This window comes from Rhipicephalus microplus, chromosome X (genome assembly GCF_043290135.1).
Source record: "Rhipicephalus microplus isolate Deutch F79 chromosome X, USDA_Rmic, whole genome shotgun sequence".
Taxonomy (NCBI): domain Eukaryota; kingdom Metazoa; phylum Arthropoda; class Arachnida; order Ixodida; family Ixodidae; genus Rhipicephalus; species Rhipicephalus microplus.
In genome coordinates, this window is record NC_134710.1 from 249,211,948 (window position 1) to 249,239,276 (window position 27,329).

A 27,329-nucleotide genomic window follows, 5' to 3' on the forward strand; every position below is an offset into this window, starting at 1 on the left:
TAACAGCTCTCACACAAGAACATGTTAAATTCTTAATAAATCATTGTCTCTTGAACTTATTGTATTGTATGTATTTAAATGAATTAATTTGTTCCTAATTCATCGCATCAGTAAGACATGAAGTAGTGCTTCCGAATCAGTATTCCGAGTTTTCAAGTATTATTTTTTATGTATGTTTGACCATACGCAATACTCGGGTAATCAACAGTGGCCATTGAAAAGTGAATGTGCGCATAGGCGTACAGTTACCTAGGGGGGCCTCGTTAGACTATTCGGCCCATAGTCTTCCTGAAGTAAAGACGGGAAGTAAACAGCCAAGGGACCGCCGTCTCATTCACGGACTTTTGGCTGTCGACCATTATCATCACAAACCTGAGTGGCCATAACGCAGTTAATTAAAGAGGCAGACTTTCCGCGCACTCCCTTCCCCTCGTGCACACGACCATGAATGCCATGCGATGTCATGCGCGACCTGTACAATCATTGAAAAGATTTGCATTGATGTAGAAATTTATTATGCCTATATTGACGAAGTTGGAGGCATGAAACCTCGTTTTGATTGCCCCTTCTTGGCACCTGAAAATTTGCCGTCAACTGATTTTAACAGCACTAAACACTGAATGATATAAATTACTTACTCTCGGAAATAGACTTCATCCCTTGCTCGCAGACGGGGAAGCAGTGTGTGGGCCTGTCCTTCAGTATCTCTGTACCTCCAAAGCGGATGCACCCAATATCTTCGCGGCGCATTTCGAGAGCGGCGACGCTGAAGCAACAGCAGACATGCCATCATGGTAACGTTGAGCGTTGCGAGGAGATCGTCGTCGCCGGCCATTGTTCGCACGATTGCACCGTAAAGTCGGAGAGCTCAGAACAGACGACGAAAAAGCGCGCGAAATCTCGCGAGCCGCTGCGAGACCGCTCGAGACTGTTGTCACGTGACTACCGCAGATGTGGCCAGCGTGCCGCTTTTCACCGCTCGGCGGCGAAGACGCGCGTCATGCCGCGGCGGCACGCCGAGGTGGGTCAAGTTAAGTGAACCTAAACCGAATTAGGCATAATCGATAATGGTATCACTTCATTTAGCCGAGCATAATTAGCCTCGATAAGGAACACCTAATTGCGGTCGAATAATGCAAATGGAGTTCCCCATGAGCCAGAGAAGAAAAGCCCAGGAAGAGGCTGCTCGTAGCTCGAATCATCGTAGCAAAGGATCAGCCTCTCTTACCACATTGCTTTTAAAAGAAAAAAAAACTGAACTTGAACTTGCGGAAAACATTCTTTATGGTTAATTTTAATCAGATGAATATTAATAAGCGAACGCATTCTGAGTGATCGCATGCTACAGCAACTAATAAGTTTGCTCTGCATGAAAGAACTTTCTGGCCGAATGCTCCACGTCGTCGCTCGTTACGCCAAGCGTTAGCAGCACCAAATAGAAGCACACCAAAGCAATGCGAGGTTTTTCATGATCTCAAGTGGCGTTACGAATACCCCACGGTGGTTTTGTCAACAAAACTGCACATTTGCGTGACACACATTTTGCATGTATGGTCATTCCTAATACTCGTTCCCTTCGACCGAAGCTATTAAGAGCATGCGCTTGCAACACCCATGCCGCATTCACATTTGAGAAGTAGGTGCCTAGCCAGAATTGAATTTTTTTCGCGGGAGGGGGGGGGGCACTTTTCTAAAATGACCATTTTTTGCTCTTCATGCCAACGACCAAAAATATGGGAGGGGATGGACCCACGGGCCCGGTGTGCCACCCCCTGGCTACGCCCGAAACGAAAACACAAGAGCGGCCGGAAAACCACGTCCGCACGCGTCGAAAATGTTCGCATTTGTAATGGGCCCGGGGAATGATGCGGCCGCCACTGCTTTCGCGAAATAATTCGAGTTTGCCTGCTTTCTGCGCGCTATGTTTCATAACGAATTCCAGTTTTCACGCAAAGTACTGTAAAGATACAGCCAGCACTTTTTGAATCTTTGTTTGTGGAGACATACATCAGCAAAAACGGCCCGAGCGAATTCACCGGCAGCCTCGGCGCCGGATTCAGCCGACTGCGCACAAAAACGAGACACGTTCGGGCATGTTGACTCGCTGCTGCTGCACCGTCTACTTCAAGTGTTCTCGGCGATCCTAATGCAAACCAGGCTCTCAATGAACGCGTCCTCGTTAAGGCAGCTTCATCGAGCTGCACGAGTAGGTTGCAATTAGAGCCGTTGCAAGCCACCACCGATGCTTTCGCCGCCATGTTGCATTTGGCACCCGCTATTCAGATTGCGTGGTTTGTAGCTAGGCGACCGTGGATCGGAAAGAGGGTCCGCTTTCGCGTGACGGGAAAATCGGACCAATTTCTTCGTTCCGGCTTCGCGGCGTTGGTTTACGGCGGCTTAGGCGGCGAAGCGAGTGAATTCCCGGTGAGTTTTGCCGCTTTCGCTCCGGAGAGAATAAATGTCGAATTTGAACCCAGCGCGAGCCTTCCACCAACTGATTGGGTCGCCCCAGCGCGCACACATACGAACAAATAACACACAAATACAGTGTACTAGGATCTATTCTAGTACACTGTACACACAAAGCTCATTCAGATTTGCTTACCATGTGCCCTCCGCTTAAAAATTTGACAAGACCGACGACTTAATCCCGGCCGCCGCTGGCTGCCTCGACGAACAGAAGGTAGAGACACAGAACGGGGTATAGTACCGAAGCGACGCACTTACCCGCGCTCCGAACTTACACAAGATGGCATAGTCCGGACAACGCCTCCTCTAGAAAGATGGCTGAGGAATGGCTCGCGCTCCCAGCGGAGTTGGCCTGCCTTCAGTTTTACACAGGCTCCGCACGATGACGCTTGCGACCGAGACTATCATGTCATATGGGATGGACATCATTTGAGGGCAGGGAAGCTAGCAGCAAGATAAAATTTGAGAAGCGATTGACAAAAACGGGGGAGGAGCGTTGGGCTAGGAAGGTTTTCAGCTACTTGTACATGAATAATGTCGATACAAAATGGCAGAAGTGAACCAGAAAATTGACTGGTAAATACTTGAAAAACAGCAGGGGGCCAAACCAAAAATAATTATCGGTTAAAAAGAAGGTAAAGGAAGCTGAGACCGATATGCGGAGAATTGGCATGGTTAAGAAGTCCGCACTAGAGATCTATCGAACTTTTAAGCAAAAAATAGCCAAGGAAAAAGGATCTATGATAATACTCGGGGTAGTTCTCTACTGTTTGAGGCCAGGACAAGAGTATTGCGAACCAAGACATATCGGGCCAAATACAAAAGGGTAGACATGATATGCAGTGCGTGTGGAGAGGAAGAAAAAACTGCCGAACACGTCATAATGTTCTGTAAAGGGCTTCACCCTGTATTTCAGGTTGATGGCGCAGAGTTTTTCAAAGCACTGGGGTTTAGGGACAGTGAGGAGAAAATAGACTTTAAGCGGGTAGAATTAACTAAAAGGAGGTTATCTGAATGGTGGCTAAAGTCAAACCACGAGTGAAAATTGAACCCTTCGCTGCAAAGTATTTAAGGGAAAAAAAATAAATCTAATTTTTTGTTCAGTAAGTATTACGGCTTGATGGCGCTAGCCACCGCCCAATTTAAAGGGTACAGCCATATCCATTCATTCACGGTCATACACATTTGCCTAGTCTTCGTACTTGCGCCTTTGTTTATTACTGGTTACGGTTTTGTTTTGAAAGAAAGAATGAACCCTTTTGAACTTAGGAACTTAATTCAAAATATTAAGCTTAAAAGAATAAAGTTGTGAAGTGCAAACGGTGAACATTTGCTAATTTTCGTTTTCGTGAAAAAAAAAAAGCTCCAAGCCACACGAACACACACGGAGCCAGAAGTACGAAAATTAGACAAATGTGTGTACTAACAGAGGAGGTCGTGGTACTACCTATCATTCTCATGCTCGCTGAAGCGCCGTGTGTTGTCAACTCCTATAGATACTAGCGCCAGAGTTACCTCTAGTTAGTATTGTGGGAAACTCTATGTGCGCGCGTACATGGAGGAAGGAAAGGTGGCGGCGTACAACGACGCCGACACTCCGGAGCCACCTTACCACTGCGCCGCGGTTCGCCTTGGGACGCAAAGTACAGTGAGGCTGCAAGTGACTTCAACGCCAAAGCACAAAAACGGGAATGTTCTAACAGTTGTTCCGATTGCAGCGCCTCTACCTTTCAGCTTTCCCTCTGCTAGTTCTAAACGCTCTGCTTCACCCACGCCATCTGTGGCAGACACAGAATATTGCTGGCAAAAGCGTGTGAAGCGTCGGATGCGAACTACTAAACATGAAGATGGTGTGCTGTTGGTCAGTTTGGCGGGAACAGTGGCACCGTCCGGGCGGAGAGGCGCAAAGGTTAGGGCTGTTTATTCATCAGCTCATTACGCTGCCGTGTGTATTCAGATGAATTCAGACACCGCTGATGTAGCTTCAGGCGGATTTGTTTCCAGTGTGCGTAATCGAGTAATCCAAATGACGGAACGATGGCAGTTTCTTCGCTTAACTAGGGATCACGAGGTAAGAGCGGAAAGGCATGTCGAACGAATATGTTAGCTTTGACGTTCACGTTGTCGTAAAGTGTGCGTGGAAATGTGTTTTTTGGTGCAACTTCCCTCTCGGCGCGTGAAACTTCACCTAGTTTTGGCGAGGCGTATTTGGTAAACGGTAATTCGCGTCAGTTTGCGTGTTCGTGGGCCAGAATGTGCTCGACATGACTCCGACCATGCTGCTGGTTCGCATGACAGTTTCCGAATAATCCGTGTGCCCCCTTACAGTACTAGTTATTAAGATATTGATGGTCGCTCAGTGGGTGTGAATCTTCGAGCCGTGAGACCGGGACCTCCTCGCGCTCGCACGCTAAAACATCCACGCCGATTTGTCGGCGAGGTTATTTTTTGGCGTTGCATAAAGCGTTGCCAGACTGGGAGGGTTAGTGTTGCCAGACTGCCGCTAAATTTGACTGCGAATGTTTTTTCTGTAGTTGGGGCTTTTTTGTGAAAATTTGGTGCCATCCGTGGTGCATTTCACGAACGAGCGACGCTGGCCGTTTTAATTCACAGAATCAACCGCGCCTAGCAGTAGTCGGGCGTGGCGCTGCCGTGCAAATAAGAGGCCGTTTTAATTAACGGAATAAACAGCGCCTAGAAGTCGAGCGCGGTTTGATAAAGCAGCCTTCCAGGCATACATAGCTGTAGCATATCCGACGTACCCCGATTAACCAGCCTTGGAACGCTTATTCATCACATGTATATACGAGTCCGAACGATGTCTTGTGCTGACACAGCTAGGGTAAGCGTAGAGTCCCCCGTCGTAGCGTGCGGTCGACGCGACACGATCAGCTGAAAGAAAAAAAAGAAAAGTAAGGGGGGCAGCGCATCACCTCCTGTGACTCTATTCAGTTTTCCCCTTCATCCCTAACACTGACACGCGATCTCTTAATTGCACAGATGCCCGCAGCACAGCAAGAGAACGAGCCCCGACTTCTGTTAGGCGCGGTTCATTCGGTTAATTAAAATGGCCTCTTAATTGCACAGCAGCACCACGCTCGACTTCTGCTAGGCGCAGTTTATTCCGTCAATTAAATTAGCCTCCTATTCGCACGGCAGCGCCACGCTCAACTTCTGTAACGTGCGGTTTATTCAGTAAATAAAACCAATTCTGTAACGTGCGGTTCATTCCGTTAATTAAATTGGCCTCATAATTGCAGCAGCACCACGGTGGCAGCACCAAGTCAAGCGGCAGCACCACCCTCGACTTTTGCTAGGCTCGGTTCATTTCGTTAATTGAAACGAATTCTGTAATGCGCGGTTCATTCCGTTAATGAAAACGAAATTAAAACAGCCTCTTAATTGCACGGCAGCACCACGCTTGACTTCTGCTAGGCTCTGTTCATTCCGTTAATTAAAACTGCCAGGGTCACTCATGCACTCGCAAAATGCACCGCGGATGGCACCAAACTCTTACGGAAAAGCCACAACTACGGGAGAAAATTTTTTAGCCAAATTTAGCAGCAGTCTGGCAACAGCCACCTCAAAGTCTGGCAAATGACTTATGCAACGCCAAAAGGAACCTGCCTTGATTTGTCAGAGCTTACGTCCTTGGAGCTATCGGTGTTTGTTTTTTTAATTTATGGGCTGCTCGCGCTGTTGTTTTATTCTGATAAGTGACACGAATCCACAGTGCTTGCGAAACCGCGATCATCGCCCCGGGAATCTTTCTTAGCCATTAGCACGTTTATGGCCTCACTGCCCAGGTTTGGCTCTATGCGTTTCTGTCATAGTTTCTTGTTTTTTTTTTGTTTTTTTTTTTTTCAATGAATTTCTATTTTATGCTCACGCCATCCTTCCCTTGCCCTGTGACGCAGAGAAATGGAAGGGATTATTGGGAGTTTTTAGAATAGCGTTAGCTTGCGTCGCGGTCGTTTCGGGTACCATACGAGTTTTTAGAATAGCGTTTGGCTTCCCCACAAGCTCAAATGCACGATGTAAGCTACACCATAGCCTCGACACCAGCGTTTGCGGGCCGAACGCTATTTCGAATTTTCAGCGCGTGGACTTGACCTGCAACAATTGGTAATGAATTCTAAGTTAGTATTTTACCATGCAAATATCGATTTCGTTTATAGTAGTTGTGAACTCTATAGAGATAGTTTTCACACTTATCAAGTAAATATTTGCCAGTTCCTTTTCAACTGGTTGATGTATTTTGTCAGGTAGTGCACTAGTGCAGTCTGCTTCACTCGTGGTTTGAATCAATGGAACCGCCTAATGCAGGTGGAGCTTACAAGCAACGCTAGTTTTAGATTATATTGTGCATAAAGTACAATTAGTCTTTTTGAAATCAATTGGCCAGATTACAGAGTGTTATGCCATGATAAAAACAAAGATTTGTGGGGTTTAACGTCCCAAAACCACTATATGATTACGAGAGACACCGTAGTGGAGGGCTCCAGAAATTTCGACCACCTGGGGTTCTTTAACGTATACCCAAATCTGAGTAAACGGGCCTACAACATTTCCGCCTCCATCGGAAACGCAGCCGCCACAGCCGGGATTCATGATACAAACATCAACAGTGCATGTAGTAGGCATGCAGTTATGATTTGTGAGCATCTTATCTTGCAGCCTAACCGACCGGCAGTTCAAGTATGGCTCGTGCAACCATGCGGCGTATTTAGATGGAGGATAAAATTAGAGGTTGGCTTATCTTTGTAACACTGATTTTGCGCATGCCGCGAAGTTCATTACATTCTGTGACTTGAATAGTGATGTTGATACGTACTGGCAACATTAAAAATAACATAAATTAAACATTTATTATGCTACATAACATATTTATAACAATTTTATATAGAGCACAGAGTTATTCAATTATCTGGAGAAGCCACTACTATGTGAGGTTATACTGCTATGTATTTCAATCTTGACTCATGCAATATCAGAACTCATTGATGCAATCTGTGAGTGCAACGAGGAGAATACGGCTGCTTCGAACGAAAAAAAAAAGTGAGAAGCCTGCAGCAAGTGACCACACTTCCAGCAACCCCATTCCAGGTCCTGACGCTCTCCTTGAACTCAAGGTGAGAATGTCATTTTTCAGAGTCCTTGTTCAAACTTTGCCTGACAACTGACATGTCAGGCAAAAAACCTTTAACACTAGTGATAAGGCATTGCTATACCAATCAATGTTCAAAAATCTCTTCTATAGAAAAAGTGCCCACTGACCATATTACCCTTATAAGCAATTACCTGCTCCTTCTTACACTGGTAAACCATTTCTCGGCAGGCAAAGTGACATACAGGTATTGAGGGTTGCACTGGTTGACAGTTGAAGCATTTATGCCTATTGACTGCAGCTGCACCAGACATCAAATATTAGAAATGACTGTGCTGCTTTTCAATTTAGAAGGTACCCTTGCCTCCCAAAATTTGTGATTCTCAAATAAAAATGTTATTTTTTCGGGGTCTTCCTGTGCTGTACCCCATCATCATTTTCTTAAGCTATAGCTTGCAGACAGGATAATTTTGTATTGTTTCGTTGGTGAGATGCTTACCATCTTTTCAACTATGCTACCAATTTTCATTTATGAGTATACATTTTCTGCAGTTGGGTGTAATGGACTTAGCCGTTTTATTTACATTAAGGCATTTTTTCATGAACGTTACTCGTGTGTGGCTTGTGAGGAGAACACAAACATAGCTTATTTTATAATCTATGCTTTACTAATGTGTACGATTCCTCGTTTTATGCTTTCTTTTTCTGCTAGGAAATTGAGGGTATGGTCACAGATTTTTTTTGTCAGTACTTCGGGCAAATATAAATGCTTTTGGCTGCAAGCACAGAGAGCCACAGCTAGAATGGACAAGATGATTTGCTCTCATACTTCTCAAATCTTGACGTAGTAAGGGTCGCTCATGTTTTTTAAATCGCGTCGGCTCTGTAAAGTTAAGTCTTATTTTGTGAGCCATGATTTATGTTTATTCAGCAGAGCTCCGTAGCATTCGTTAATTGAAAAAGTGAATGGTCATTTATCAGACCAGCTTGTATCTTTAAAAACTAGTGATAAGGCATTGCTATACCAATCAATGTTCAAAGATGTCTTCTAAGTCAAGACGATTATAAAATCAACTCAGTTGCTTGAGCAGTTGTGAAGCTTGATTTCATTCATTATATCATTGAGCAAAATCGAGTTGAAGCTATCCTTAGGCCTGTTTTTGTTTTCAGAGGTCCACAAAGTTTCATAGAATGTGCATTTCTTACAGCTTGCCTTTGAAGCAGAAATAAGGTTTGGAGACACAGTGGAGCCTATGGAGGCCAAGTTGAGCAAAATGCAAGATATTTTGGATCGGGGAAGTCTCATGAGACTTAAAGGATTTGTTCTACCCAAGACGGCTGATCCTGCGGTAGTCACTACAGTAAGGCAACACTTTCGAATCTTTTGAATAGAAAAGGACTGATATAAAGACAGTGGGCATGTCGGCTGGCCTCGCCTCGACATCATGTCAAATCCGTTTATTTTCTTCATGCAGCGTCTCGTCTTGGGATCGATGGCGATGGTCCGAGAAACGCATTGCACATTCGTCCTCGCTTAACCCCTGGAAAAATTTTAAGACTGCGCAGGACAACCAGTGCACTACAAGCGGTGCTGGGAAGGATTGGAAGTGTCACATGCGGCTACATCGACGTCACCGGACGGAGATATGAATACACGGCATCCATCGAACTTCTTCAGTGGGCATGTCGGCTGGCCTCGCGTCGACATCATGTCAAATCCATTTATTTTCTTCATGCAGGTTAGTGATGATGTTTCATCTGTCTAATGTGACGACCCTTTCTTTGTCCAGCTGACATGCCCATGTAGATTAAGCAGAATCTGTTTTGGTGTACGTGAAATGCTTCTCTCTTTGCTTTTGTTGTGTGGCGACGTTGAGCCGAATCCCGGCCCTGACGTTCAAAAGTTGCTTGCTGAGCTTTTGGATGGTCATAAGAGCATTCGGAAAAGGCTGGATGGCATTGAGCTGAAGTTAAAAAAAGTGGAAGAAGTTGCTATGGCTGTAAAGGAAGTGAAAACAATGACGTACAAGTTGGAAAAAAGGGTCGTAAGCTTGGAAAACGAGTTAGCTGATCTTGAAAATAGAAATAGGCGGAACAACCTAATTGTCTTCGGTATACCGGAAACAACTATTGAAAGTTTCGATGAACTCAGAGAAAGTGTGTTGAAAGGTGTGTTTACCGATACCCTGGAAATACAAGTATCGTCTGCGGAAAGAATTCACAGAATTTGGCCCAAACTACTAAGGCTCGCCCTATAATTCTAAAGCTTATTGATTACTGTGACAAGGTTGCTGTGCTTCAAAATCGCTTCAAACTAAAGGTTACTGGTTTCTTGATTTCCGAGGACTTCTCGGAAGCTACACGACATAAAAGAAGAAAACTTTGGGAAAGCATGCCGGAAAATCGAAGGGCAGTCGAAAAGGTGAAATTAATCTACGACAAAATCCGAGTTAACGGTGTTCTGTTCGTTTGGGATGCAGACCGTAACGATCGAGTGCCACTTCCAGGTAATGTCGTCAAGGAATCTCAACAGTGAACTGAAGCACAATCAGGCAATTCACTTCGCTGCATTCAGTTGAACACGTGCAGCATCATTAATAAACTTCATGACCTAGAAAGTATCACAATAGTGCATGCAGCTCATCTGATTCTAATAACAGAAACTTGGCTACATTCAGTAATTAAGGACGATGAAATAGCGCCCCCAGGATATGGCATTTATAGGAAATACGGACCATCTCGTGGTGGGGGTGTGGCCGTCCTGTTTAAAAACTACCTCAATGTGACTAGCCTTCCCAATAGAGACGGTATTGAAAGTGTCATTATTAAAATACACCTTGAGGAAATGAACCTGGTTGTGGGTGCATTTTACCGCCCTCCAAATGCCGAGAAGGCGTTTTTTGATGATGTTAGTGATTTTCTTTGTTCTTACAACACATGCACTTGTAATATATTGTTAACTGCCGATTTTAATATTCCTCAAGTTAATTGGGACGCGGAATTCCCGGAACCGCTTTCTAGTGCTGCTGAGCCCTTGGTCGACATTCTTTTTCATGACTTGACACAGTTAGTAAAACAACCCACCCATGTTCAAAGTAACGCACAATCTATTTTGGATCTTTTTCTTGTGAGTGACAGAATCCTTTGTCGAAAACCTGCTTTGTGCCTTGTTGCGGACTGGGGTCTGCCCACTCTTTTGTGGTAGCGTGGTGTAGCTTCGGGTGTAGGAAACGAGTGCTTACAAGATGGGGATATCAAAAAAACAAACAGGTTTATGGCACTATTTACAAATATTTACAGCATGAGGTTATGAGTTCACAAATCACGAGCGTGGTGGTTGAATCGGTACATGGTTCAGAGCCACGTCCCGCACTCTGCGGCGTTATAAGCCCTGTCGGGCTCCTCCTTCTTGAGTGGAACACCAATTACACAAACACAACAGGCGAGGGGTACGAGCGTGCACGACCCACGTGAACATCCAATATTGAGTCGTGATCACTGCACTGCAAGGTGGTACCAGAGGGGCTCTTCCTCGTCCTGTGTGTGCCGCTGCTCGAGGGGTCCCAAGCTCCTGACAGCAGACATCAAACGGTCCGCCGATCTGTTCGCTCAATTAGCAGGGCAATTTGTGGTGACGGCCGCGGTTTCTTTCAAGGAAGATGCTGTTTTTGTTGTCCTCTCTGGAACGGCTTACGGCTTCGTGGCGACACGACGTCTCATCCTCCGGCTAGCAGGGACAATACCCGGCGGGCATAGGCAGCCGGCCAGTCGGCTACTTGTTTGAGGATTAAAAAAGCGCCGCTCCCCCGTCAGCTCTGGACGCTGGTTCCTAGAGAACAGCGACAGCATGGCGCCTACTGATGACGGTCATAACAGCTTCCCCCTCACCAGATGAGTCACGGAGGGCAGCAGTCACCGCTGCTGCTCTCAGGGACGAGGAAAGGGTCTTTTGTTGAACGCCAGGAACTGGCCTTCGCTTGTGGCATGGTCTGGGTAATTGCCGAATCTTCGACACCGTTTCTGAAACTCAACCACATGCAACAAGCAAGCACTCGGCCCCCTTCGAACAAACCAAGCCAAAAGAGGGATGGCAAACCAATTTTCTTCACTAGCTTTTAACAAAAAGCTCACACTCGGAACTCTCAGGACTCACTTGAGCTTCAATTTGCCCTTTTCCTAATGCCAAAATGATAATTTTGAAGAATCAAGCTCCACCTCAGAAGGTAATTTTTCTTCGATGTCACGGTTAGCAGCCACGTAAGGAGACATTGGTCTGTCTCTACTTTCAATTTAGCACCTCCGAGATAACACTGCAACTGAGGAATGGCCTACACAATGCAAGCGCACTCCTTTCCTTAAGCGCAGTACATTATCTCACGAGAGCCGAATTTCTGGCTCAAGTAAAGCACAGCTTTGCATGTTAACACTGTCATCCTGACATAAAACGGCTACCTCCTTCTTTTCATCACTGACCACTTTCATCGGTTCTGCCCCGCGGAGAGCATTGGTCCGGAACTCGGCTTCAGCGAGTGCTAAAATTGTCCTGGTGTTTGTCTTTGTTTACGGCCGCCAATAAACGTCTACTACTGAGACATGAAGCTCACCAGCCTCCCGAAAGCTTAACTTAAGCTGTGACCTAACGGTCTACCTCAAATGTTGGGAAAAGCTTGATGATCTGTTTATGATCACTAGATAATCATTCTTCAAAGAAGACAACAAAAAAGTAACAAACACTGCCTTCTAGCAGGTTTGTTCGTTTAGTTACCTGCCTTTGCTAACGCCTTTGATTAAAAAAACACAGTTCTTCTGAGCGTTTTCAATTCTCATTCTTACAGCGCTGCAAAATGCACGGCACTACTAACCAAACGCTTAAGCCTTCACATTTGGTCTAAACGTTCATCCTTACATTACGTTGTAACAGACTGTGTACAACACAAAAAACAATCCTAGGTGCAATACTCATTTAAACATCTTGCAACAATTACACAGGTTTTTTTGCTAAAACTATGCACCAATGACTCAATTCTCAATGCGTGCAATGACAACTCCACTGTGTTGTGCCAAACCTAATCATTTTACGAAATCATTCTGTTTATGTTAATATCTTCTTCCTTAAATGTCAATTCACGCCACATCCACGTGACTGTGAAGGCATACGACACTACACGAAACCTTTGAAACACTGAAAAAAATTAGCACATTTTTTTTGCCTTATCGGTAAATTCGTACAAATGATTAACGGACTTCAATTTTCAGCCTTCAGTTCAGCGGTTTTCCTTTTGAAAAATTATCACCACGTCACGTAACTTACAAAATTAACTGGCCGAAATTTGCATCTCCAATGCAACTCTGAGTAACCATACTTGACACGCACTGCAACAATTGTTAAATCCGACCGCGCCCTTTTCTAAACTAGATTCGCTTGAATCGCACATGATGTGGTCGTGGTCCCGGCAGTTTTCGAGCACGCCAGAGGCTGCAAAATGCATGAACGCTAAGCTGTGTCCTGCTGTCACGCCTCATTTTGCACTTCGGCCGTCTTTCCCCAGGAATGCGACAGGGGGGCCAGAAACAGGCAGGAAGTCTGTGCCATTTTCTCTTTGTGTTCGCCCCTACGCGGTATTTACCCACTCTGCCCTTTCGACTTTGACCCTCCGGGCAAGGCCGCTTTCCCGAAGTCGGCCAACTGAATCGCGCCTCTCGGTGGGATGACGCACCATGTTTTCCCCCTCCACACCTGCCTCGCCGCTGGTGCCTCCATGGATGCCACCATGGACATTTCCTGAAACGAATTAACGTCCTAGCCTTTCGTCTTTCTCGGGACGGAGTGGGATCTGCCCTAGGCTTAGGCAGTGCCGAACGCTTCCGCTTCTTTCCTTTTCGCCCCACCGCGGTGGTCCAGTGGCTAAGGTACTGGGCTGCTGACCCAAAGGTCGCGGGATCAAATCCCGACTGTGGCGGCTGCGTTTCCAATGGAGGCGGGAATGTTGTAGGCCCGTGTACTCAGATTTGGGTGCACGTTAAAGAACCCCAGGTGGTCGAAATTTCCGGAGCCCTCCACTACGGTGTCTCTCATAATCAAATGGTGGTTTTGGGACGTTAAACCCCACACATCTATCTTCTTTCGTTTTTGACAATGTTTGCTTGCCTCTTTTCTCTCGATGCCATCATCATGTCGCGTCGTAACCTCAGACGTTGGGAAGCTCGTTGGAGCTGGTGCTAGGTCTTCCCTCCCGCTAATGCTTTTCGAACTCTGCATCACGACGGACTTTTAGGCCAAATTATCTTTGTCAACACTGATGAAACCATTAACGGGGCCCTCTCTGATGGTATCGCTGCACTCCTAAAGCGTCACGTCCTCGCTCTGTTTAGCCACTGTGCTAACCCTATCTACATGTGACGATATCGAGGCGTCCTCTCGAGGCATGAGAATGGTTTCCAGCTTCTTACTGAGCCCACTAGGGCTGTTGGCACACACCTCATCCTCGCAAGGACTGTCTTTTGATACTGTCTCTACCTCGAGACCAGCCAAGGCCTCGTTCTCTACATCATTTACATTGATGCATTCGAGAATATGCATTCCCTTTTCTTGTGCGATCTCTGGTTCTGGCGTTTCATGATGCGCTTCGACGTCGAGTGCTTTCCGACGCGCCTCGCTTTCAGACTCTTGTCTTTCTGCTCCGCGCTTTCTTTCAGACTCTTGTCAAAGGTGCACTTCTTTTCTCCAGACAGAAGTTCCGAACATCCGGAAAATCTCTGCCTTAACTACCTCGTAGTTGTTCGCGTCCTGCTCACTGAGTCGTGCAACAGCTTCATCTGCCTCGCAAGGCAGAACCGTGAATAGCGTCTTTCTGCTCCGCGCTTTCTTTCAGACTCTTGTCTGAGGTGCACTTCTTTTCTCCAGACAGAAGTTCCGAACATCCAGAACATCTCTGCCTTAACTACCTCGTAGTTGTTCGCGTCCTGCTCACTGAGTCGTGCAACAGCTTCATCTGCCTCGCAAGGCAGAACCGTGAGTAGCCTTTGACACCATGTGTCTCGCTCAAATGACAGTTTCTCGCACTTCCACTCAAATAACATAAAGTACAAGCCAATATCCCCAGAATCTGTATATGGCTGCATGTACCTAGACATCAAGAACTCGGCCTTCAAGTTGCTATAAGGTACCACTTGCTGGGGACTACTGCCCGACCTATTCCTCAACTCGAGTTCTCGTTTACGGATCGCAATCTCGTGTGCCAGTCTTTCTATTTCACGCTCCTGTTCTAAGCGACGTCTTTTTGTTTCACGCTCGTATTCTAAGTGACGCTCCTCTCTTTCGCGCTCACGCCTCTCCTCCTCTTCTTTCTGCTGTCTCTTTCTTCGACTGATGAGGTCCCATGCTTCGCTAAGCTCCTCATCATCAGCCCCCAAATCACTAATCACTTGAATGATTATGGGTTTTCGTGCCAAACCTTTTGTATCGATCCCCAATTCCTCACTCAACAGCAACAAGTCCGGCTTCTGGAGCTCTCGTAAGTCCATGATCGTACTGAGTGCTCACTGCTTCCAAAATAAATTTCTGGAACGGCGAAACTGAGTTTTTCGGCAAAGTTAACTACAATTTCTAAAATTTACCCTCTTTTAGGACCTGGTTCACTCAAAGAAAAAGCGAAGCACTCACCCATACGTGATCCATGTCTCCAGACAGCTGCTTCCCTTGGGCCGACTGATGTTGTCACTTGCAGCTTCGTATCCCACCGCTGCCACCAGTTGTTGCGGACCGGGGTCTGCACAGTCTTTTGTGGTAGCGTGGTGTAGCTTCGGATTGAGGAAACGAGCGCTTACAAGATGGGGATACGAAAAAAACCAGCAGGTTTATGGCACTATTTACAATTATTTACAGCATTAGGTTAGGAGTTCACAAACCACGAGCGTGGTGGTTGAACCATTACATGGTTTAGAGCCACGTCCCGCACTCTGCGGCGTCGTTATAAGCCCTGTCGGGCTCCTTCTTCTTGAGTGGAACACCAATCACACACACACAACAGGCGAGGGGTACGAGCATGCACGGCCCACGTGAACATCCAATATTGAGTTGTGATCACTGCACTGCAAGGTGGCGCCAGAGGGGCTCTTCGTCGTCGTGTGTGTGCCGCTGGTCGAGGGGTCCCAAGCTCCTGACAGCAGACATCAAACGGTCCGCTGATCTCTTTGCTCAATTAGCAAGGCGATTTGTGATGGCGGCCGCGGTTTGTTCCAAGGAAGATGCTGTCTTTGTTGTCCTCTCTGAAACGGCTTACGGCGTCGTAACGACACGACGTTTCATCCTCCGGCTAGCAGGGACAACACCTGGCGGGCATAGGCAGCCGGCCAGTCGGCTACTTGTTTGAGGATTAAAAGAGCGCCGCTCCCCCGTCAGCTCTGGACGCTGGTTCCGAGACAACTGGGGTTCCAGGCGTGGGAGCGCTGCCCAGCTACGCTTCTCAGCGACAGCGTGGCACCTACTGACGACGGTCATAACAGCGTCTATGACGGTGTATCCGACCATCGATTGTTATCTTTAAGCATTTCACTGCGCGTAAGGAAAGAAGTGAAGGAAAACGCGTAGTGCCAAATTTCACTCTTGCTGATGACGTCGCCGTTCTTGACCTGTTAGATATATTGTTTTCTGATTTCAGTGATGTCTATGAGTCAAGTAGTTGCTCTGTCGAAGATTTGTGAAGTTTCTTCAAGAATCTTTTTATTAAATGCGTCTCAAGTCATGTCCCCTCAAAGATTATCAGAACGCAATCTTCTCGCCCTTGGACGACGAGGGAAGTAGTGCGAGCGGGACGCAAACTAAAGAAGATGCGCAAAAAACTGCGCCAGAACCCGTCATCTCCTCATGTATCAAAATTTTCTAATATGCGTTTGCAGTTAAATGAAACCATAAAGAAGGCAAAAGACTACTTTTTCAACATATCTTTCAAAAACTTCTTGCTTTCTGCTCCTGGGAAGTTCTGGCGACACTTGTCACCTAGGAAGCAACAGGCATATACCGTAATTACTCGAATCTAACGCGCACCTTTTTTCTGGTTAAGCGAGTTCCTAAATCGCATGCGCGTTAGAATCGAGTACGAACAAAAAAATTACGGTCAATCTATTGCCATCGGCAAATCCAAAATGGCCGCCCCCTACGTGCATCGGCATGGCGCGTCGGCCATTTCTGCCTACCGTATGTGTTTCCCATGTGCGGCACTTCGTACCTGTGCTGAGGAGTTCGTCATCTAGTAGTGCATTAGCATCGACGGCGTGGAAGGGCCGACTCCAAAAACTCGAGTGCACCACAGTGCCGCTTTTAAAAGAAAAGTCATCGCGTGTGCAGAAACGGACGGAAATCGGGCTGCATCGCGGTCGTTCGGAGTTCCCGAAACGTGCGTGCGGGACCGGCGGAAACAAAAGCAGAATATTGTTGACAGCAAAGCTTCACGCAAAGGCTTCAGTGGACCACAGCAGGGTCGGTTTCCGCAAATTAAAGAGCTGCTCGGCGAGTATGTGCTTGAGCAGCGAGTGGCACAGCGGCCCGTGACGACAGAACTGCTCAAGTGCGGGCTATGCAATTAGTCTTCGAAAAAGGTCTAATGCGGAGCCAGTTTAAAGCAAGCAGGTGCTGGCTAACTAACATTATGAAGAGGAAAGGCTTTTCCCTCCGAAGGGGAACATGCATATGCGAAAAGTTTTGCGGAGGAGTACAACGAAAAGCTTCACAGTTTTCAGAGGTTCGTCCTAAACTTGCGGCGCAACAACGGCTACCTGCTTGGGCAAATCGGGAATGCCGATCAGATGCCTGTTTACTTCGACATGCCTGGCACCACAACCGTCGAGAAGAAGGGGGCGAAGCAAGTTCGCGTGCTGACATCGGTCCACGGTAAAACTACAGTGACGGCAATGCTCTGTTACACGTCAGATGGGCACAAGCTTCGCCCGTACCTCATATTTAAATGGGAGACGCTCCCGAAAGGAGTCGTTTTTTCGAGTGGTGTGATCGTGCGGGCCAGCGAGAAAAATGGGTGCGCGTTGCAATCGATGTCTTACGTTTTTTTTTTTTTTTTTCGCGGTGGAAATCGGGTGCGCGTTACGATCGAGGGCGCGGTAGAATCGAGTAAATACGGTAAAATCCTCATTTGTGGAGAATTGGTAACTGATGAATCACTCCTTGCGTCATCGTTTAACAAGTTCTTCTGTTCAGTCTACACAAACGAGGATAGAAAACAACCAAATTTTGCGATTTCTCAGGACGTACCTAAAATTTCTGACTTATTGATAACTGAAGAGGGTGTCTCACTGCTGCTTAAAATCAATATAAAGAAATCACCAGGAATTGATTGCATACCGAACGCATTTCTAGTAAGGTATGCAGAATGGTGCTCAAGGTATTTATTTATTATATTAAAAAAACGTTGTCCACTGCAGACCTCCCGAGAGATTAGAAGGGCGCAAAGGTTGTTTCGATCCCTAAGGCGGAAAATCCTTCACTAATTACGTCATACAGACCAATATCTTTACTGTGTACCTGCTTGAAATTGCTAGAACATATTATTTTTATGCACTTGTCAAACCTTCTGCAACAAAATAAATTGATTTATTGTCGACAACATGGTTTCTGTAAAGGAATGTCGACGGTTACCCAACTTATTGAGACAATACACGAGTTTTCTTCAGCCTTAGATAAACAGAGTGAAATCGATATAATTTTTTTGGACTTCCAGAAGGCCTTTGATCGTGTCTCGCACCATAAGCTTTTGTTAAAATTCAAACCCATATTACAAAATAACTCGCTTCTCTCATGGATAGAGTGATACTTACCGTCTAAGAGTCAATGCGTATCAGTTGGCGGCTCGTGTTCACGCCTGGAGCCCGTGCGATCAGGCATTCCCCAAGGGTCGGTTCTTGGGCCACTATTCTTTTTAGTTTGTATAAATGATATTGTAAACGATATACCTGTCAAAATCAAACTGTTCGTGGACGATTGCATCCTTTATCAGGAAGTAAGCACACCTGCCGACCAGACATTATTAGGTAGTGCCCTGTACAAACTACATATTTGGTGTGAAAAATGGCAGATGAACATTAATACTACAAAAACCGTCTCAATGACAATTTCAAGAAAAAAGGCACCACTTACTTTCCATTATTCAATAAATGATCGCTGTATTAGTACTGTAAATCGTTATAAATACTTAGATTTAATAATCACTTCAGACCTCCGGTGGAATGAACATATCACTTTTCTAGAAAAGAAAGCCATGAAAAAGCTTGGATATATTGAAGATTGTTACGACAGTCAACGCAAGAAATAAAACTATTAGCATATAAAACCTACATTTGTCCCCTTTTGGAATATGCCTGCGTGGTCTGGGACCCATACACAAAGAAAAATATTGATAAACTAGAAAACCTACAATAAAAATCTGCTCAATTTATTTTTCGCTCATACAATCGCGTTACGTCACTCACTGCTTTGCTTCAGACAGTGAACTTGGAAGCTTTATTGGCGATATGGCAAAAGACTAAAATATATGTACCTGCTTTGTCACGATAAGCTTGGCATTGATTCAAGTGCGTATATAGAAAAAGTCGTGGGACGACCCACGCGGGTGGATCACTAAAAAAAATTACAGTAATTTTCTCGCAGAACGAACTCGCACATGGGCCTTTTCCCCACGAACTGTACGCGAATGGAATCGCCTCCCTTGTGGGATTGTGGAGGCGGCGACAGTGGCGTCATTCTTACGGAGCTAAAAAACTTATAGCTTGTCTTCCTGCCATATTGGTACTCTTTGTTTTGTGACGTTGCATTGTTAGTACACAAGTGATGTTAGTACGCATTTATATAGGTATTATGCTATGCGCAATTGCATGTCATGCACTGTATATTTTTCTTTTTGCCGCGGCAAAACCTGTGTGTCCGCGGCATTCTCTGTGCGTAATATATTGTGAAAATGTTCAGTGTGCTATAATTATATGCTACCCACTCCTGCTTATGGCTTCACTTTGAAGCCAGCAGAAATCCTGTAAATAAAAAAAATAAATGTATGAGGGCTGTAGGTATGCGCACGAAGTACCAAGAAAAGTATGGAAAGGTAGATTTTGAACCAGAGTTTTGTAGTAACGTTTATCTGTAATATGTGTTAAGCATCCTAAAACTGGAAAGCACATACAGGTTTAAGGCACACATTTATTTGTTCTGGAAAGGTGTTTGAAGTACGAAAGTGTACAAAGATAAATGTGTTGTGTGGTAACTGAAAATCCCTCTAGACGTGAAAGGCTGATTGATGTTCAGGTCCTTCAACCAGAAAAGCATATAGCTTTTTGAAAGAATAACGCAGCGATTCTATTCACACTGAGTAAATGTTGATGTCCCATGCTCATAAAATTCTTGTGTTCCCTCGCATCATATGCTGCTTTACAGAAAGGAAACCAAGGAATCATAGTGAAATTGATCAGTCTTGTAAAAAGAATATCTCCACGGACACCACAATTTAAAGCCATTGCTTAGTTAAAATTTCCTGCTTCTCTTTTCCTTAAAGACACTAAAACATGGCAAGAATCTCCACCAGGCATTTTGAGAGAGAATGGCAACTTCAAGATCTCCTGCAAGTAAAACATTAACATTGTGGCATTACCACCTGCATTGTCACCTGGAAAGGCAGTCATCTTCCTGTCGACTGTGTTTTATTTTAGACCTACCATACCTCTATGCTTTTTGGCAGTTTTGGGGGCTTGTACAAACAATTTTTTTAAAGAGTGAGCCATTTGTTATTTGACCTTATTATGTTAAAGTTAGTCAGTGTTGAAAAGCCTAAAAAGGTCAGGCCTAATAATAAATTACTGAATGTTCAGCTGGAGCACAGAACTTGTGCCTTCTTTTATAATTTTTCATGACCAGCCAAAGTGCGAGGCGTACGTTTCAAAGCCGTTTTTTTTTTTTTTCAAGATATCACTTGTATTTTTCAAGGCTGCATTTGGTTATTCAAAGATTTCTCATTTAGTTTGTAGTCTTTTATTTATTTTGCTGTTTACTTGTTGACCTTTTAAAATGTGTAACTTTGTTCCAGATATAAATGTCGCACTATGTTTGATTAATATATAGACTAGCTTTCATTGTAGTGTTTAGGATAAATTATGTTGAACTACACAACTGTGGGTCAAGTAACCCACCTGGAGTAAAAGGCTTTTTCAGGGGCTACTAAAGTGTGTTGGTTACGATTAACTTTGCATAATATGTGCAACTGTGATCTGCCAACTGTATTGTGTTTGATGTTCATGTTTTTGTTTTGTTATTTGCCACATGCTTCTGACAAGCTTTCGTGTGAAATGGAGTCATTCTTTATATTCTCTTGCACTTTATTCCTTTTAATAACTCGTTAACTGCATTTTTTTTCTTAATTCAGAACTGTCAAGCCTGTTATGCCTTTTTTGTAAAATTCTTAGAGTACTGAATTGTTTTTAATGGATATGTGTGAACTCAGTAAATAGGAAATGGGTACTTGTGCATTTGATTTACTTTATTTCTGTGATAAGCCGGTATTTATAAAAATATTAAATGTGCTGTTTTTCCATAGCAGATGTGCAAGCTTATTTGCATGTGCTACACCCATTTTCTGGGCCATTTTATAAGCAACTTTTTAATATAAGGGTGTATAAGTAACTGCCACTTAACACTAGTCTCTTTTGTTTTTGGTATTTGTTCACTTTTGATGAGTCATTTGCCATGAACTTTGGAACAAACATATCGTCAACACAGACAATACTCTCACTCAATAAAATTTTCTTGTTTTGAAAAGCAGTGTTATAAAACTTCTTTCATTCATGTACTTCGTTTCTTTCATATGCAGCTAAAGGGTAGAACAGGATTCGGCAGGCAATGTCAAGGTCGCCACTCTGCCATTCAAGGTACTTCAAACCTACTTTTGTATAGAACTGTGCTCTATTAGGGGACTGTTGAGAACAGTCTGGGACTACACTGCTGCTAAAATTTCTACTTTCCGATTTGATATCACCGCAGGCTACATGCCAAGCCAGCTTGGCATATGATCTGTGTTTTACTGTCAGGGGAAAGCAAAAATATTACAAAAGTGTGAACCATAGACAGCTTCCTAACTCTCGATTAGAACACTGCTTTATATAAAAAGGAGGTCTGAAGGTACCTGAAAAGTCGTACCGAATATATCAATCACTATTTTATCTGGATCACCGTTCCCGTAACTAAAACAGCGTGTTTATTGGAACAAGGTTCCATATATTATGTGTGTCACTGTTCCAGTAACTGAAACAGCACTTTTAATTGGAACAAGGTTCCATATATTCTTATGCGGATCACCGTTCCAGCAACTCGAACAGCACTTTATTTGGAACAAGGTTTTATATATTCTTAAGTGGAACAATGACCCACAAAATTATTTAGTAAATATAGGTGGTGCACTGTTCCATCTATTTTTTTAAAAGTATGTGGAACGGGGTTCTATATACATAAGTAGAACTTTTTTGCAAAAACTTTCCAGCTACTAAGTGGATCTTATATGGATCTAGATTAAGAGTGTGTGTCTCGCTGCTTCTGCTTCCTTGGAGCAATGCTACGCGGCTACCCCCACCGCCCCATACATTAGGTCTGCAAAACGTGCCTCAAATTGCGACACCAAACTGACCATTGCCCCACTCTTGCTGTCACCGTTTGTGAGCAGTGCATCGTTGATAATCCAAAGCTATTGCACCGGTGCTCTCCACGGTTCAAATCCTGTGAAAGGGATCATGCCACAACTGATCCACAGTGCCCGCGATGCCAGCGACAACCTTTCAACAGGTCCTGGGCTCAAAAAGCCATCCAAAAGGAACAACGACAATCGATGAAATCTACCGATGAAGCTCCTTCACCATCATCGACAACTGATGCGTCTGCAACACCGCTGACGAGCCCTGCCGCAGTGGTCTAGTGGCTAAGGAACTCGGCATCTGACCCGCCGGTCGCGGGATCAAATTCCGGCTGCATTTTCTGATGGAGGCGGAAACGTAAGCCCTTGTGCTCAGATTTGGGCGCACGTTAAAGAACCCCAGGTAGTCGAAATTTTCGGAGCCCTTCACTACGGCGTCTCTCATAATCATATGATGGTTTTGGGACGTCAAACCCCACATATCAATCAAATCAGTCAACACCGCTGACGAAGAGTGGGCGATCCCGTTCGAAGGTGCGGTCTACATCTCGCTCCAAGGCACAGACGAAATCAAAGTCCCGATCCCGATCTCGGTCAACTTCACCAAGCATCCAGGCGAAGCATCTTTCTATCCCTGCATCACAGGCATCCATGTCACCCTACAAGAAGGCGGCACTGTTAGGCAAGCCGGCAACTACAACCGCTATCACGGAGCATCAGCAAACACAGGCTTCGGAGACCAGCAAAGCCTAGGCGTCATCTCGGGCGGTAAGTTGGGGGCAGGGTCCTGGACAGCTAAATAGCCCTAAACCTTCATCCAAAAGCACGTCCTGCCCCCCTCCACTCCTGAATACCAATTCTAACCCTTTCTCCGAAATGGCACAGCTACGTTGTGACATGGAAGCGTGTTGCATGTGCAGCTGGAGTCAGCAATAGAGCATACGAATGCTACAATTCAAGCAGCAATAGAGAGCGCGAGGCAGAAATCTCTAGCGCTTCGGCAGGACATAACCACCATACAGGCATCAGAGGAGCGCACGCACTCCCTTTTCACTGAGTTAGTCTCACGGTTTGAGTTCGTCGCTTTCCTACCAAATTTATAAGCCAGGTGGCCTCAGCCCCCACTCACAGGTGCAAGGCACCCATACTCCAGCCCGACCACTTCCTCTCAAGTTAATGGAAGAGGGGACTACACTCTTTCTCTTTTGTCCAGACAAACCGAACAAATTCTCGCCATAATACGACGGGTACCAAAGAGGTGCTCCAGACTACGATAACGTAATCTTCTGCGGCTAGTGCAGGCCATCTTGAACGCCCAGGTAAGCTTGCGTCGGCATGACAATGCGGTATCCTTGTGGTCTGCACGCAGCATTTTTAAAAACTATTTAGCCGCACTAGTCACTCATTGTTTGCGGTAAAATGATGTAATAGAGGTCTTGATTAAAATGCCGACATGCGGATTACGACCCGCACTGCCAACAGACCCGATTAAAGCGGACTGTAAAATAGCGAAATGAAGGTACTGGTACAAAGCATGTCAAGCCCTGACAACGATAATGATAAACACATTGGACATGCTCTTGGCCAGAGTCTCATCTATACGTGTCTTGAGTTGAGAGAGCTGGTCTGTGCAATTTGTGTTGCTCGGGAAACCAAAGCATTCTAGCGCAAATCGCATAAATAAGGTAGTTTATTTTACTTTTGATGAAGTGAATTCATGTCTTTAGTCTCCAAAACGAAGGTAGGTCAGTAGTCATAAAATGATTGGCTCAGAAGAGACGTCTTTTGCAACAGATTCAAGACTGCTGGTAATATCCATAATATTAGCTGGTTTTTACCTTTGTTGGAGGCATTCCATTTAACAGTGCAGCAAGTACCAATCTGTGGAGAGTTTAGTGCAGATGGTTTTACTCACATGTTTGTACTTACGTGGCACTGCTCTTGGGTTACGTACACAAAGCAGCTTTTACCAGTGTTCTGTGAAAGCCCAAAACCTGTCGCAGTTTAATACTTACAAGGTGGTCAAACTGAGCGTCAGAAGTATTGGCTTTCAGGCATTTCATGGGCATCTAAAAGTAGACTGAGCTTGCATTTTACCAAAGTTGCCTTCACATTACTTTTTTTTGGAGAATGTCAGCTTTACTTCGATGCTGTCATATGGGCTTCGAGAAAGTTACAGTAGTGAGCTCCACATTTCTATCACAAGGGCTTTGTAGAAGCTTAGTCACGTTATTGTGATTACAAAGATTACCTTCTCTTCATCAGGCTCAAAAAGGCCATTAAAAGCAAGAAATACGAGTGTACTTTAAGTACGGCTCGTTAGCATGTTAAAATAACACTACAAACTTGACCACTATATAAGAACTTGCTTTTGGAAGAGTTGAGTTATCATGTTTTTAGCGCTAAATTGATGAACCTATGTAAGAGTAATGACATGAGCTTTTAGTGCTAAAATCACAATGTTAATTTGATTGTCATCCGGCTTGGTCACGTTTCATTTCTGAAAAGACCTGCCATTGTAATTGACCTGAAAAGACCTGCCATGTAATTTGATTTCTGAAAAGACCTGCCATGTAATTAACAATGCCAACTGCATGCTTGGGTACCTATGCTGTAACTTTTCAAAAGTCCCTTCCACTCTAAAATTACTCCTATACAAAACGCTAATTTGCACAAAACTAGAATCAAAGCAGCAATAGGGAGTCTCTTTTATGTCAATTTAATACAATCACTAGAAATGGTTGAAAACAACTCTGCTCGTTTTATTATATATGTAATTACAATCACACCGCAAGCATATCATTCATGAAAGCAGGCCTTAGTCTACCATTTCTTGCATCACGGCACAAACTTTTCCACTTATGTCTTTTTCACAAGCTCTGCCATCATGCCTACTTACATCACGAATTCATAATTCATCCTCATCACATTTCGGAACGTCTGGATCACGCCTTCAAAGTCTGTGTGTTTTTGTGTAGAACTAACTTCTTTTCACAGTCCTTCATGCCACGTATATCAAAGGAATAGAATGGCCTTCCAAACCTGACAGCAACAATTCGAAATTTCAACCTTTTCAAGAAAGCAATAGCTAACATTGTATGACCAGAAACGTGCTGACTGTATACCTCTTCTTCTCTTTTTTTGTTCTTGTGTTGTGTTGTAATATCACTGTTTCTCCCTATCCACTTCCTTCTGTAATGTATATTAACATTGAGGGTAAATAAATAAACTTTAAAACAACTAAAACATGATGCTACGTGTGCTGCACAAAAGCCGACGTGAGGTGAGTCTTCTGGTTTGCCTCTGTAATAGCCACGCAGGAATTAGAAACTGACTCTAACATCAGCGTGAGAGTGAAATATGAGATGGAAGGCATCTTGTCGTCGTATGCTTGAGTTTCGAGTACTAACTTCGATTTTAGTGCAACAATCTGCATCATTCTTTTTGAATTAATCTGGGCTTACATTACTACACACATTCCAGTCTTAAAAAGGCAGCTGCAAAAGTGTTGCAGGGCCCTTTTAAGCATTTTTTTCTCAGTTTTCCTGTTTCCATGGGCATGTTAACTCCTGTAGTCTTTGGCGAGTAAGAAAAGCGTGAGGAACAAAAGAAAAGTTTTTTTCATGCTCATGTTCTGAAGCACTCAATGCTAGCACGTGATTAGTGAAAGAACTACATATATGGCGTGTTTTAGTTTCAATAAATGTTAGTTGGAAGAGGCACTCTGCGTGTTGTTTTCACTGTCCCGGTCTGATGTGCTCACCTGTTTCAATACATCATAAGTCCATTAGATATATTTTCTCTGCATTTTTTAATTAGTAGAGGCAGGTATGTGATAAGTTCTTTGCAGAAATTTGACTTGAAATATAATGCTAATATATCTCTAGTTAACATGCAGAAAGTACAGCCGAACCCACAAATCGGTTAAAAAAGATTAAGTGCACCATACTATAATCCGAACTGCGCTCGAGCTTGTTAAACATTTGACTCAAATGACCGATCATTATTACATTGCGTTAAAGAGACATGGCTGCTTAAGCCCGTCTATTGTTCTCCGCACGAATACTTCATAAAAACGTTATTTCCTCGTTGCCTTGAGACAAAATCACTGGTGAAGTATGGTGCACCACAAGAGCTCAATCAAGCCTCAATCACTGCTTTCAAACATTTGCCTGAATTACGCCATCAGATCGATGATACCACTCACAAGAGCACGTGCGTCCTGTCCAACACCAGAAAGTCATGTGATCTTAGAAAAACAATAAAGGACGCAAGCCCCAGTACTTCCAGTGCGATCGCGAGCGGCAATTAGCCCTTCTGTGCATTCTTTTATTTTCCACGCGAGAAGTACATAAAGATTACCTAGCTGGCTCAGTTAATACACGTGCAAGCGATCATCTGCTGTATAGCCGCACCACAAAAGATGACAATAATGTACTAAAATTGCTTTTCCTAACAACAATCAACCGATTAAAGCATGGGTCACTCATCTTTATCGTTGAAGAACGTGCACTGCACGTACTCGGCGTCGAATTAATTCGTTGCGATGTGCTGCCTCACGTACTCTTACAGTGAAGGCAGGCCAACGCCACAAACGTCGCATTTCATGCGCTTATTGACTTCTGGGGCTATTTTATGGACTTTCCTGACATACCGAAGCATGTTTTTCTCTTGGTGAACAACATACTGCAAATCTCGCAAGGACGGTTTTCGTCATCAGTGACAGCTCGATCACAGTTGATCTGCACCACTCCGAAGCGGAGTGAGCAAGTACGGAGATAGCTGCAAGCCCCAGTATTTGTAGATTTTTGTGCGGCATTGTATTTCAATTACAACATGCCGTGGTTGCTTCGCGAGTAGTGAAGTGTCAGGGAGGCGGTTAAAATCGTGATGGCGATCGCGGAAATTCGGGTATTGCATTGAAACAAACCTAAAATGGATGCGAAACAATATTAGTTCACTTTGAAGTGTAGCTGATCGGTTCAGGTTGGGGGGGGGGTCAGGATTTTGAAAAATTTGGTCAATTCCCTAACACGGTCGCCATCATTTTCAGGGACTGCACTGCACATTAGCGTACAAAA

At 44.6% G+C, this 27,329-nt stretch overlaps 1 protein-coding gene across 5 annotated transcripts in view; it reads left to right on the forward strand.

The window, feature by feature from the left end:
- The first annotated feature begins 3,930 nt into the window (after positions 1-3,930).
- LOC119162424 (uncharacterized) overlaps positions 3,931-27,329 on the forward strand; it is a 32,621-nt gene continuing 9,222 nt past the window's right edge. Inside the window, exons 1-5 of one of the 5 annotated variants that reach the window (XM_075878909.1) lie at positions 3,931-4,378; positions 7,464-7,601; positions 8,785-8,937; positions 9,052-9,315; positions 20,128-21,383. In XM_075878909.1, the coding sequence (XP_075735024.1) occupies positions 4,025-4,378; positions 7,464-7,601; positions 8,785-8,937; positions 9,052-9,114 (708 nt within the window). In that variant the 5' untranslated portion in view covers positions 3,931-4,024 and the 3' untranslated portion in view covers positions 9,115-9,315; positions 20,128-21,383. Of the gene's footprint in view, positions 4,541-7,463; positions 7,602-8,784; positions 8,938-9,051; positions 9,640-20,127; positions 21,384-27,329 lie in introns of those variants that run through there. The other 4 variants (XM_075878906.1, XM_075878908.1, XM_075878907.1 and 1 more) reach the window with 4 other exon arrangements.